We start from the raw sequence: 14,673 nt of genomic DNA on the forward strand, positions 1-14,673 counted from the left end.
ACTCTTTATTGATAAAAAAAGGAACACCATAATTCCGAAATAGAAACATTGCCGTATCCACTTGCCCGAAAATAATCTTTTATTCCAAAATATAAAAATATATGGAAGATATAAATATACCTTCCGTATTTCGATTTCGACTAAATGCGTCCTTACAACATTCCTGACGGTATTGTATCAATTCATATATTTTTTTATACATACTAAACACGTATGTTATGAAAATTTATTATTAATACTTTTTTTTAATAAATGCGATATTCAACAATCTTTCATAAGTAGGTTCATTGAACAGAAGCCAATCTCATACCTAAGTTAGGTCTAAAGAATCTTATTTTCAATAAACATGACACAATACCGCCAAACCGGAACCAATACGCAGCCCACAAAATACAAACATAGCCCCATTAAGCAAGTCCTGGGTATATTTACACAACTTAACACTTATCATCCTTAACCGATTAGCATTACTCTGCGATAGTGCCTGAATTGAATGAGAACACTTTCAAGTGTCATAAAATAAGCTTATCCAAACATTTGAACAATTTCCTTTAGGTGACTATCGAAATAGCTACCAATTTATACAAATTTAAAGTTTGAAAAATAAAACATTAGTATACATTAGGACTGATTTCGCCCGCGCATTGAGTGCATAAAATAATGTGGTCCCGACTGCTAGGTAAGAAAAAAATAATTGTAAAAAATTACGTTACACAATTTTGGTGCACTCAACGCGTTCAAGACGAAGGTAAAGAAACAAAGGAATTGTTATAACCACTAGAGACCCTCTTTGTAGGCACGTGAAAAATAACTGCTCTTATAGCCCTACTGTAAATCGGATTACACTTATACTAAGGGAATTATTCCTACAACATAAAATTACAATCCTCACCGCGACGCGTCGACTTCACAACAATAATACGAACTATGGACCAATAATTGCGATGTTTCTAACAACTCAATAGCGAACGCGTACAAAGTGCCATTATTTTGTTACTTTTTTCAAGGCAGAGCAAAAACATGGCATGGCAGTGGTGTTACTACTCAACAGCGCTTTTTCGTGTTTTCATACACGAAATGTTGCAATTGGCCATTAATATCAAATGCAAGATAACACAAAGGTATATAACATTTTTGAAACTTTATTTTTTTATTTAGCAAACCATGACTGCAATATTGCCTTTTTTACACATAGACATGCCTTTAAATCTAGTAAACACTTTAACATAAATTATCATATTCACAAACAATACTTAAATTATCATCGTTGTCAAAAATATCGCAATCAAGCGACATAGTTAATGATAATATGAAATGTTTGTAAAAGCCGAGCGGCGCCGGGTCGGCACATTAGTCTAGAGTTTAAGATGCGTGGCTTACTTGACTATGAATGTTTTGCGGCCGAGTCACCGCTCACGATGATATGAGCTGAAAAATAACATTTCGTCATCGTCAAGTTGTTCATCGGAAATTTAAGTTATTTCTTTATGGATATGGTTGTTACATTGCGAATAGAGATAATATAAATATTGGAATTAGCTGTGTCTAAAGGCGTAAACCGAATAAAAGTATAAGAAAAGCGGCGTTGTAACGTGTTTTTATGTTAAATTTCAACAAAATCGTTCAGTGGTTAGGATTTTAAAAATAAGTCGCCTTCTTTTGTACATACACAGAAATTAGATGGCAAAAATAAATGTTCATATTAAGCAAAATTATTTATTTACGAAATAACAAAATGTAAAATACAGGCATGCAAAAAAAAAATAAAAACAATAACTACCTTGTAAGGAAAAGCAGGTGTATATTCCATTTCACGTGAAAACTCTCAATATATTATTATTGTAATAATATATAACTATGTCCTTTTTTATAAACTATTACTATGTTGACATCTACACTTCGCCTTAACTCCTAACTTAAATACACTGCAACAAACAAAATGAAAAACAAAATAAATATAAAAACATCCAAATAACATGCAATATACATTAATTAAATGTTGATAAAAACTTTATTACCAAATTTGAAAAAAAAATATTTATTTCACTCCCTCTCCCTCTCTCTTCACAGCGTTCAATTAAATAGCTGAAGATAGCATGTTAAGTTACATGCCGTGAAAAGATTACGCAAAAACAAATTGTTGAGCATGCAACTAGGAATAAATAAGATGTTACAAAAAAATTATCATTATGTATTTATAGCAGAATAATAATACCAAGAAAAGTATGGACCGGTCTGGTTAAGAATATAGAAAGGGACAGCTGCTGGATAAAGACGCATACGAGTATAATCATCAGTGTGAAAAAACAAATTCCATATATAAAATAAATACATACAGGACATATTACACAGATTGAGTTAGCCTCGAAGTAAGTTCGAATCTTGTGTTACGAGATACTAACTCAACGATACTACATTATATAGAGATAGTTTAAGATATTATATATGTAAATGTCGAAGGAGATCTCCCATGCACTAGACTGACTCGATCAAAAACTATCTAACGTCAACAATCAACTCTAAATATCTGGCATTTCGATATATATACATATAGTCACTTGCGATATAGTCAGAGCCAACTGTCTTGTAAAGAATCAAAGACCATGAGCTGGATGGCTTAAAGATAGAATTGAGATTCAAATAGTGTCAGGTTTCTAGCCCATCCCCTAAAGAGAAATCAGAAGTTTAGCCTATCCCTTATTCGCCTTTTACGACATCCATGGGAAAAATATGCAGTGGTTCTATTTAAAGTGCCGGAAACCACACGGCACATTTCCAGATGATTCAGGCGACGAACATGCCTGACCACGACTGCTCTCTCAAGAGCATACGACAATGAATCATGCCTGACCACGACTGCTCTCTCAAGAGCATACGACAATGAATATATTTAGGTATGTATGTGTGCACTGACCGACTTGACTGTGGCCTTGATGAAGTCCTTCTTGTGCGCGAGGTCGAAGTCCGGGTAGTGGCTGTACACCTGTTTGCACACGGTTTTCATCGTGATCTGTTCGAGGTTGGCGCCTTCCAGTATCTCCTTCACGTATTTCTTGATCTCATCGTCCTGGTAATTGAAAATGAAAAGTTGAAACTAATGTCAAATAAATATACTTGGAAGTTTGCAGTAGAATAATATGGAACACTTTATTACAGTGAATGTCGTAGGCCGGCGATGGAGGTATAATAGCACTAATAATTAGTGCATTAAAAATTCTTAAACCATTGGGCACCTTATTACGAAACGCTGGATTGATTTAATTAAAATTTGGAATAGAAGAATGACACCTGGGTTGAGGTTTAAAAACATTTTTTCTAAATATATTTACCGTGGGCGGCCGCTTCGCCTTCTTGTCTGCGGGGGCGTCAGAGTCCTCTCCGCTCTCCTCCTCACTACCTTCCTCGTCCTCCTCCTCGCTGCCCTCCCCTGATTCCTCCTCGGAGGAGGCCTTCTTCCCTCCTTTCTTAGCTGGCCGACCTACAGGCTTGCCTGCTGGCTTCTTTTTGGCTGCGAGTATAGATACATAGTTTAGAAATTAAAGTTTTATAATAGCTGAATTAAATCAGTGTCTGACAGAATTGAATTGACAGTATCAAACTCGTAAAAGAAAGGCGCTTCGAATGTACAAATTAAAACCGGGGATCGAACAAAGGGCCTTATGAACTAAGAGAAATATTTCTTAATAGCATGAGTATTGATTTAAAGTGGGTTGATCAGTGATTAGTTTGGTTTTATTCATATTTTGATGATCACAACAAAACATCATAATAAGGTAAAATCATAATTAAAGATTTCCTTTGCAAAGGTAAGACCGGTGTTAATTTTCTTGAAAATACCTGACTAACCATTCGATAAATCAAGTTTAGCAGTTCTTACTTGGCCGGTAGTTTACTCAAAAACAACTCACTCGAGGGATGCGCTCGCGATCAAACCATTGATATCAACCAAATATGTTATAACCAGACATCTTCTCAGTACATTTTTTTTTATTTTTGAGTATATATTTACCGGGCGGCGTGGGCGGTTTCCGCTTGGCGGGCGTGGCCTTGGCGTTGGCGGCGGGCTTCGCGGCCGGCTTGCGGCCCTTCGGCGCCACGCGACCGCGCTTAGATTTCGGCTCCTGTACACAATACAAAATGATATGTATAATGTAAATACACTCGAAATATTATACGGGAGAAAGTCTACTAAGGTACACAGACAGACACACTTTGAAAATTATACAGAAAACGATCAGTCAGATCACGAACTTATACTATAAGCGGAAGTAAAAAACACCTAATTATAGCTGAAACTTTATTTATTGAATTTTATATGCAACGGAAGATTATCCATTTTATTTCTTTTTTTAAGTACATATTTCCTATTTAAACCAAAAACTAGCAATAAATAAAGCACTCACATCAGAGTCCTCTCCCTCGCTACCAGACTCCTGCTCGCTTTCACTTTCCGATTTTTCGCTTTCTTCGCTCTCCGACTTCGCTCGCTTGCCGCGACCTTTGCTTGCACTCTGTGAACATTATGTATGTGTTATGAACATTATAATGACTACAATGGAATAAATACTGTAGTTGAAAGATCCAACGTCAAACGAGCCTTATTTTTGAGTCAAAGAAGCCTGCATGCTTGCATTGCTTCATAAAACTTGATTAGAAATTTAAAAAACCACTCCATATATTTCCCATGGATGTCGTAAAAGGCGATAAAAGGAGTAGCTAATAAACTTGGTATTCTACTTTTAAGTGATGGGCTAGCAACCTGTCACTATTTGAATCTCAATTCTATTATAGTCTTTTCAAGACTGCTTATTTTCAAGATTGCCTTCCCCGGATACATTATTATTTGTGTATATGTGTTTGTTGAAATTTAGTGATTTATAGAAACTCTGCTAGTATATTTCCATCCAAGCTTTAGAAGATGACATAAATTACCCCTTCCGCAAGGGAAAAAGACTTGATTGTATGTGCATATGATAATCAAGTGATCGTTGTAGAGAACATACCTTGCCCTTCTTCCCCTTGGGCTTGCGGCCCTTGCGGGCCGGCTTCCCGGCGGAGCGCCGGCGGCCGGCCGCCTTGCGCTTGCGCGCGCCGCCGCCGCTGCCGCCCTCGCCGCCCTCGGGGTCGAAGTCCGAGTCGGCCTCCTCCGACCCGCTCGGGTTGAACGAACCCTGAGTCAATGAAACAGATGGATTGATAAACCAGCTGTGTGGTTGGAGATTCCTCTCGGTCTGATCTTCTTGGGTATTGATGACATTTTGATAAAATGAAGTACATCATAACGTTTTTTTATTGTACTGCAGCTTCTTTTCCTTATAAGGAAATTATGTTTTAATGCCGTGTCACACTGCTGAGCAAAAACTCCTATCATGTTTTAATGGTGATTCAGTGGAATTTATAATAGCCCTGCCATAACTATCTTATATCATCACATACCCATTATTTAATTCACATTACTAAAAAAAACACATATATTTGCAATACTAGCTGCATTCTTCAGGACCCCACTTCAAATATGCCAAACTTTAATTGATTTGAAAGTAAACAAAACTCATACTCACGTCAGAGTCTTCTGAACCATCTTTAGGCAGTTTAGGTCCTTTTACTTTTGTTTCTGGATCACTTTCGTATTCCTCGTCCGAATAACCTGCATAAATATTATAATTAACATTACAATTAACAAATAAGTTCGTCTTTTTTGCTGTCTATGATTAGTATAGAAAAAGCTACATTTGTTGTGCACTTTAACAGCCACAGATCGCCTGAGTTTGCCGCCGTTGAAACCTGACGCTTAAGGCGTTAAACAGTTTTGTAACCCACAATCTTCAGTCTAACTGAGACTAGACACAGCTAGCGTTGAACTGTTGAAGACACCCCACCAGACGAGTAGTCAGTTCCGAAGCGCCACCCACAGTCCATTAAGCTGTAACTTGTGTAGAGTAGAGCAGACATAGCTACCTCTGTTGTGCACCTTGACGGCGGCGGAGCGGCGCGGGCGGCCGCCGGCGGAGGGCGTGGCGGGCGCGCTGCGCGCCGAGCCGCGCGCGTGCGGCGAGTTGGCGCTGGGCTGCTGCAGGAAGCCCACCAGCCGCGCCGCCAGCTCGGGGGCGCCGCCTGGGGACCCACGCGTTATACATATACATACGCTCACGTCTATGTTCCTTGCGGGGCAGGCGGAGGCAACAGTCTGTCAATAGACTGAAGGCCACGTTCGGCTGATGCCAGACCACGTGTGGAATTGAGATTCAAATAGTGATAGGTTGCTAGCCCATTGCCTATAAGAGGATTCCCAAGTTAGTTAGGCTTAGTTCGGTTTTACGACATCCATGGGAAATATATGAAGTGATTCTATTCTTAAGTGCTAGAAACTTAACAACCAAAAGTAAAATTAAAAACTTACGTTACTAAAGGCCAATTCAAAATCTATCCCCACCTAGCTTTGTTTTGGTCACTTTTTCCATGGAATTGTAGGTCTAGTTGTTAATAATATGTGATAATCCACAATTAAAAGAGTAAAGAGCTCTATTTTCCAAATTTAAAAACAACTCTCACCCTTTTTTTCAAGGTCCAGCATCTCACACATAGTCCTCAGCTGCTTCATCTCCATCTTGCTGGTCTCCTCCAACTTGGCCTTGTAGTCCGAGGAGCCAATGGCCCATTCATACCCTTTGAACTTCTTTATGTTCCGTTTCACATTACGGTCCAGACATAGTTGCTGTAAAAGCAAGTAAATTGAAATCGTGACGAAAACATTAAGTTAACAAGGCTATTGTATTTATGTGTTAGTAATATGTATTTTACAACAGAAATGTAGAAGGGTCTTCTATATACTTAAGACTGTTTTTATAAACTTTTAAGTCAACTATATGTGATACATATATAAATGGTATGAAATTAAAGTCGGGATTGCACATTTACTTTTTAAAAGACTCCAAAAAAAAACGATTCTCAATTAGACCTCACTTTTAACAGAAGTTTGTTTTTGCTTTCATGTTGGCCTCGTAGCAACAAAAAACATAGTATCTATGTGCCAGCCTACGCAGATTGCAAAATTTTAATGGAAAAGGCTTCTAAACTTGTCATCTATTTATCAACTAACAAAGTTCTAGCACAACTCGTCACTATCTGAATTCTAGTTTTTTTACTCTTGGCTCTATCAACCAGGTTAGTTATAAAAACGATGCGTATTCCATTTGTATAATTAAGAATTATTTCATTTCAGATTAAATTTTTGAAGCCTTAGTTCTGCCATGTAATGTCATAGTCTAACCATAAAAGCAATACTTACACCATACAAATACTGATGTAACAGTTTCTGATCCTGAGTCTTGAACCGGGATAGTGAGATCTCGACGTTTCCAATGTGGCCTAGAGGTATACCCTTGCCGGCCGGGAGAGGCACCGGTGGCTCTGTGGGCTGCGAAAAACAACATACATTATAATTTGGTTGGGTTTTAACTAAACAACAAATAAAAGACAAAACACTTTTCACAAACAGACTTGACAAACTTAATTAAAGGATTATAAGTGCAGTGATATCAGCCAATAGCTCTGTGTGTACATAATAATAATAGCAAACATTAATTATTGTATTATAAAAGCGAGGTAGTGCCCATCTCCCACTAGTTGTATAGTGAGCTCAGGTGTCTACTAAGCTGGTGACTATTAGAGAGCATAGTTAAAATTTATTTATCCACTTCATGAATCTTCATATCGCTTGGATTATTAGGTATCTCTTGGATAGACATATAACAACTTTTTCTGTCACTTATCAGGTGAGATGGAACACAAATGCCTAATCCAATATTGAATAAAAAAAAACACTTAAAGAATGGAAACATTTCACTTTGAACTTATAGAATAAATATTATTAAAGTTACCTCTTTCTTAGGCTTAGGTTTAGGCGCCTCCTCCTCTTCCTCTTCTTCCTCCTCCTCCTCGCCTTCTTCTTCTCCCTCTTCTTCGTCGCCTTCTTCATCGTCCTCCTTTGCCTTCTTAACTGGTTTCTTTACCCTATGTATAAACAAATATTTATCTTTTAATAATTTTATTTGATATACAAATGGTGCATAGCACTTAAAACTATTCGAATGATGTATTCTTGAATTTATAAGCATTGTTAATACGGTCTAAATATTTCATCTTTTAATTTGGTTTATTGCACCATAAAACGTTCAAATTACACCACTTATTGGTAAACACGAAAATAAAATTGACTATCATGAGGTACGTTACAATTTTGTAAATGAAAATATATTTTTTTAGAAAAACTATATTTTGAAAATTTACGCCCAATCAGGGGTTCGAATTAAATTTTCATAAACTAAATTCTGTTCTGTTGTAAAATTGTAATTATAAGAATTATCTGATATGGAAGTTCTAAACTATTTTTATCGTCATGTTTCATTGCATTCACCCTTGAAATATCTGCTCTTTAATTCTTCACGCCTTAATAATTGGACCTAGGTGAAGTTATTTTCTGTATAAACTATTCAGCGTGATTAATGATTTAACATTCAGAGCAAATAGATAACAAGTTAATTTGTTACATATAAACTAATTCTAACGAAACCAATTACAGTAAGTGCAGTATAGAATAAGATCACTCCATCTCTCTTATGTGGAGGTTGTAAAAAGGCCACAAAAGGAATATTAATCACATTTGTCTTATGCAAACTGCTCCTAAATTTTTTTGTAATAAGAAGAAAACAACTTGCGTCGCAGTCTGTAAACCATTTAAGGGAAAGGCTTATGAATTTGGGTCTCGTTTGAGGCAAGCTACTGTCACTATCGGAAGCTCTATTTCAGCATTCAGCCTTAGTCTCGAGACTATAGTCTCGTATCTATTGCGTAAATAGGACGTGACATATGTATGTACTAAACTCCCACCTAACCTATGAAGTAAAAAAATTCTGAAATAGAAAAGAGAACGCAAAACGAACCAAAATTATTATGAACTTACTTCTCATTAGGCTTCTTGGCGTCCTTCTCGTCTTCTTCCTCGCCGTCCTCCCCTTCTTCTTCCTCCTCCTCCTCCTCTTCTTCATCCTCCTCGTCTTCTGTGTCCTGTTTAAATAGAATAGGAAATACAGTTTTGTGTAGAATAAAAAAGGTTTGGGCCTAAAATATATAAATACATACATTATGATTGATTTCATAATACAATTCTTCATTTTATTTTGGTAATTCGCAACAAAAACGTAGTTTAATTTACCGTTTTCAGAAAAGCCCAACATATTATTTTCATTTTAGAAATCAAATTCGTATGACCCTTTGAATTCAGAAATTAACATAGAGGCTGCGCAAAAAACATACCTCCTTCTTAGGCTTTTTCTTAGGAAGCGGCTTCTTGGCAGCTTTGTCGTTTTCCTTTACATCGTCTTCCTTGTCTCCATCATCGTGCGTCTCACCATTTTCCTCCTACAGAAAAACATTAATAAATAAATATGTACAGGACAAATCTCAGATTGAGCTTGCCTCAATGTAAGTTTGAAACTTATATTAAGGGATACTAACAAATTGATAAAACTACATTTTGTATAACTTATAAAAGATAAACATCCATGACCCAGGCCAATCAGAAAAAGATCTTTTGCTATCATGGCTTGACCGGGGATCGAACCGGGAACCTTTTGGTTCAGAGTCGAGAATCCGACAACTGCGCCAAACAGGCCGTCAAGTCATGCATTACCATGAAGTTAATTTTAACAACAACTTTAGAATCTATGGGCAATAAGTTTCGACGAACCTTTTTGACATCACTGTCTGCCTTTTCGTCCTTCTCGTCTTTGTCATCTGTGGCCGCGTCATCGCTCTTGCCATTTGCGGTGGCTTTGGCGTCGCCTGATACAAATATAATAACAATTAAACCAAAATCATATTTAATTGATGTGTAGTTTTCATGTAGCATAAAAAATAATTAAGCTTTACGCGGAGATGTGTTTCTGCACGATTTCTATTGACCAATAAGGCTACGTCCGAGAAAAATTGAGCGCGGCGTTTGGTTGGTTTCAACTGGCTTAATTATTTTCTAATTATACTTGCGTATTTTGGTTTTCTATATATTTTTATATTCTAAGCTTTAGATGAATGAGAGAAAGAATCTTTTTATTAATTTGAAAGAAACCCTCTCACATAGCCGGCCTAGCAATAATCAAATATAGTTTACGTTACAACTGATGTAATTCCGCAATTAAAGCGTTATCAGAGTGCACAAGTCGCGAAGATTTTTGATAAAGCAGTCCATACAATATGTTGACAAGATAAGTTAGAGATAAAAATTGCTTACTGATATTCGGAACGATGTCATAACTAAGCATTACATGAATTATTAGAGCGCGCAGTTAACAGATTGCATTAACAGAATCCCGCATAAAGCCATCCCTTGCGTTTAACGCAATCTCACTCACGCTTTGTTTTTACACTATGCTCTACGGAAAACAAACAGAGTCTATTAAATTCAAGTAGTTTCTTAAGTTAGATGTTTGGGATGAGCGAATGAAACAATCAATTATAATTTTTAAGACCTTAGCTTTGGTAACCCGAAATTGACGTTATCGTCACCCATCATAGTTCCACTTATATTTTTCTTTGTTGGTTATTCACAGGGCTAAAAATTCAAGGGATTCCACAAAGACCTTTTCAAAATAATGATCACATCTGTGTCTATTTAAAGGTTAGGTACAACTTTTTTGGTCTGCTTACTATGTAATTGTATTTAGGTATATTATAGTACTATAAGTTAACTATAGATTGTACAAGTAAAAAACTTTGCACCTACGGCTAATACACCTCATATTACTAAATAAATTTTGCCAGTGATAATAAATTTAAAAGGGTATAAATTTTTTTAAACTTTAATTTGGCTTTACCGATACCAATTATTGATGAATGAAAACAAGTTTTGATAGTGAACAAAGTCATGACTGGACAGGACTTATGGTGAATGAAATGATGTGGAATGTCATGGCAGTGATGATGAAATTTAATGTCACTCACCTGTTTGGATATAATTTTAAATGTATTAGAAAAGGTATGGCTTATAATACTAATAACTTTAATTTTTATAAATTCATTTTTAATTTTTAAAATATGAAGTTTAAGAATAAAACAAATTTCTCATAATTACTTCTAACGGCTGGTTCACACTGAACTAGTGAAGTGATGCGGGATTTTTATAAGAGGGACTTAAAATTTTTCTTTATCACTTAGAAAATGTTTTTCATTACGTCGCGCGTCAGAATGACACTCCTCAGTGTGCACTATCCGTACCTTAAGACCTTAATAATGAAAATATGATATTATTGATAAAGAGTTTTGAAACGAATGAATGAACAAACAGCAGCCCAAAAGTTAGTTGCGATGTAGATGAACACCAGTGAACACACACGGATCAGTCGACCACACGAATTCAGCTCTGACCTTCAGACTCTGGCGGTGCCTCGTCAGTTTTAGGTTGATCTACATCGGGTTTACCTTGGGCCTCCGGCTCTGTCGCCAGGGACTCACCCTTAGAGTCCTGTGAGGACTCGTCTTCGGTTGTATGCCCATCCCCTGCTCCGGATTTCTTGTCTTCATCCTGCAATTTAAATTTTAATAAGTTGGATGATTCTCTTTTTTTGTATTTTAATATGTTGGAAGATTAATCATTCCTTTGATTTTTTTTATGTGATAAGATATTAATAATAAGTTGACAATTTACTTTTACTAATAATTGTTAACATTTTTATTTTCTTTGTAGTTTTAAAATCTGTTGTTTTACAAGTTCTTTTATACAGTCAGCCACATAGAAAAGTATACCATATTTTTAGCCAACATATCCAAGGTGATTTTACTGTTAATATGAGAAATTGTACACATAATTTTAATATTTTCAATGAGAATAAAGCAAACAAAATTTTAATGTTACGAAAATTACATTAGTTTTTTTTCTTGTTTTTCATTACTTCTTTAATAACTTTACATTTATTTAAATGAGATTTTAAATTTAGGTAAAGGTTACATTTACTCTATTGAACAATGATAACATTATTGATTTTTAAATGGAGATCTTTTGAATTTATATAAAATAAAGATAAAGAAAAAGGTAAATTCAGGTAGTTTGACAAGCATTTTCTTCTTGCAGGACATCTTCTACTAGGTTTGAAATTTCTTTTCAAACTAACTAATTATTAAGATGGTATTTTTATACATCGACAACCTACATGAGTCACTTTCATTGCTCTATTGAATACAGGATGTTTGTGTTGCTACTGCCTTAGTTCAGAAATTTAGGTGTATTTTTTTTTCCTATACCTATTCTCATTTATTTTGATTTTATTTATTTATAAACATCAAGGAAAAAAGGTATGACTAGAACTTTGACTATAGAGAAATTTAGTACAAGGGTACTACTTAATTCTTAATTAGGTATTTTTGTAATTCAATACCAATTATAGTATCAAAATGCACTAAAGCTAAAGAAGAATTATAAACATTTCTATTATATCCAATTTAATTTTTAAAGCTAACATACAAATTTTGCTCTCATATTTGTACATTATTGGTGCTATGTGGTTCCTGAAACCAGTGAAAAAAAGGAAAAGGACCACTCCATCTCTTTCATAGGAAAGGGTATCCCTTAGTCGCCTTTTACGACATCCCTATGGATGTCGTAAAAGGCGACTAAGGGATACCCTTACAAACTTGGGATTCTTTTTTTAAGAGATGGGCTAGCAACCTGCGTCTCAATCCTGCCATTAAGCCAAATAGCTGAGCCTGGCCTATCAGTCTTTTCAAGACTGTTGGCTCTGTCTACCCCACAAGGGATATGGACGTGGCCATATGTATGTATTTGTACATTCAATTTTAATATACTTATATACCTACTTAATCACTGTACATCTCTTTCTTGTACGGGAAAGAAGACAAAATCATTTGTACCTAGTTGTTACATTTTTATATAACTTTCACTGAAAGTATTGAAAGCCAAGATTTATAGATTGAGTTGGAATTCTTTTTTTTTATTTTGTCCATAAGATTTCTAGTCAAATTTACATCATATAAAATACTAGCATCTAATCTTCCAACTACTCTAACTACTAAACAAATATCAACCTTCCATACATAAGAATAAGAGTTAAAATGCAATGAAGTCCATATACACAGACATGTTGTATACAGCTGAATACATAGCAACTACCTAAGCATGAATGTATCACATCGAGACTCGGCGGCTACTTATCTTGCAAATTTACATAGACAAGTTTGATTTGGAGCTTTTGCTTCGCATAATTATTTAATATTTTTCAAGTTCTAATAATTATATTTCATACCATTGACAGTCAGTGAAAACAATAAAATTATCGAAAAAAAAAACTGAGAGTTTAGCAATAAAGGCCCCCAAAGGATACCTGTTTTATTTACATTGCTCGTCGAGTTCGGGGCGCGAGTAATGAGATGCAAAGCGGCGGCAATGGAATAACAACATATCTGGCCGTTTTAAAAATTAAATAATCGCAAGAAACGAAATATCAAGGTCATGCGGATTTCCTATCAATGTCATACTAGGTATATTGTGCACATTAACAAAGGCCCTGCAAACAAATGCAAAGGGGCGGGGGTGGTAAAAATATGCGTATTTACGAAATACATCTTATTAGAATCAGTTTCGTTAACTGATAATGATGGCATTCACAGTTTTTAATGCGAAATATTGACAAATATCACAACCCTTCGTGGCGTAGTTCCCGCGTTTAGCGGGAAGCAAACGTTCTGTCAGCCATGTTGCGACGCAGGCAAACATTAGTGATATAACACGGAAATAACTACACTTCACTACTCGAAATCTTCACATTAGATGCTCACTAATATATAGAAAATTAATAAATATACATATTTCACAACTATACCTGATTATCACTGATTTTCGCTTTATCGGTATCACCCGACATTTTTCCTACGAAGAAATTGAAAGCGAATTCCAAAGCGTCTTCAAACACCGGACAACACAAATGCACGCACCCACAACATAGAAAAAAAAATGGATGCGTTTTGTTTCGTTCGTTTTGACTAAAACAAGTGAGCACGTTTATAGGCTTTTGGTAGAGTAAAAAAATTCTATGCTAATATTTATGCGTTTTTCTTCATGATTATTAAACTTATTCTTACTATTTATTTCATAGGAGCGTACGACATTAAATGCTAATAAGAGACCGCGCTTTAATGGATACCAGAGTATACCTGTTAGACAAGGTCCTAACAACCAATCTATATACTTCAATAAAAAGCACCTATTTTATATCCTTTGCAGTCGGGTGAAAAATAGTAAAAATAAAACCACTCAACCAAATCCCATCTCAACAAATATTGTTAATGCGAAAGTGAGTTTATTTGTTTGTTTGAAACCTCTTCACTGGTTATCTACTGAATTACAAAAATCTTTATGAAATATCACGGATATATAATTTCTTCCCGGCAAAAACTACAGTTTTCGTGGGATAGCGAAAAACCTGAATTCTTTAATATCGCTAAATTCGTCGCTAACTAGAAAATAATTTTCAGAAAATAAACAAAACGCAATGCAACTCAGCAATACGACCATAGACAATATATTTTTCACTAATATTCATTATTTTTACAACAAACTAGAATGTTTATTGTAAAATGTGGTTATTTAACATATGTAAATAGTTA

At 35.5% G+C, this 14,673-nt stretch overlaps 1 protein-coding gene across 2 annotated transcripts; it reads right to left on the bottom strand.

Annotated features, from left to right (window-relative positions):
- Positions 1–334: 334 nt before the first annotated feature.
- LOC106135938 (protein DEK) lies at positions 335–14,014 on the bottom strand. 2 transcript variants are annotated; one of them, XM_013336355.2, is made up of 17 exons: positions 13,890–14,014; positions 11,509–11,578; positions 9,749–9,843; positions 9,316–9,420; positions 8,963–9,066; positions 7,881–8,013; positions 7,289–7,417; positions 6,553–6,715; positions 5,959–6,114; positions 5,562–5,647; positions 5,004–5,171; positions 4,404–4,511; positions 4,010–4,121; positions 3,330–3,508; positions 2,915–3,067; positions 1,781–1,925; positions 335–1,428 (listed from the first exon to the last, which is right to left on the bottom strand). In XM_013336355.2, exons 1-16 carry the CDS (start codon positions 13,929–13,931, stop codon positions 1,917–1,919), a joined length of 1,812 nt encoding a protein of 603 aa, XP_013191809.2. In that variant the 5' UTR covers positions 13,932–14,014; the 3' UTR covers positions 335–1,428; positions 1,781–1,916. The 2 variants fall into 2 exon arrangements, with proteins under 2 accessions (XP_013191809.2, XP_013191808.2); XM_013336354.2 differs by having other exon boundaries at positions 11,422–11,578.
- Positions 14,015–14,673: the final 659 nt, after the last annotated feature.

This window comes from Amyelois transitella, chromosome 24 (assembly GCF_032362555.1).
Source record: "Amyelois transitella isolate CPQ chromosome 24, ilAmyTran1.1, whole genome shotgun sequence".
Classification (NCBI taxonomy): domain Eukaryota; kingdom Metazoa; phylum Arthropoda; class Insecta; order Lepidoptera; family Pyralidae; genus Amyelois; species Amyelois transitella.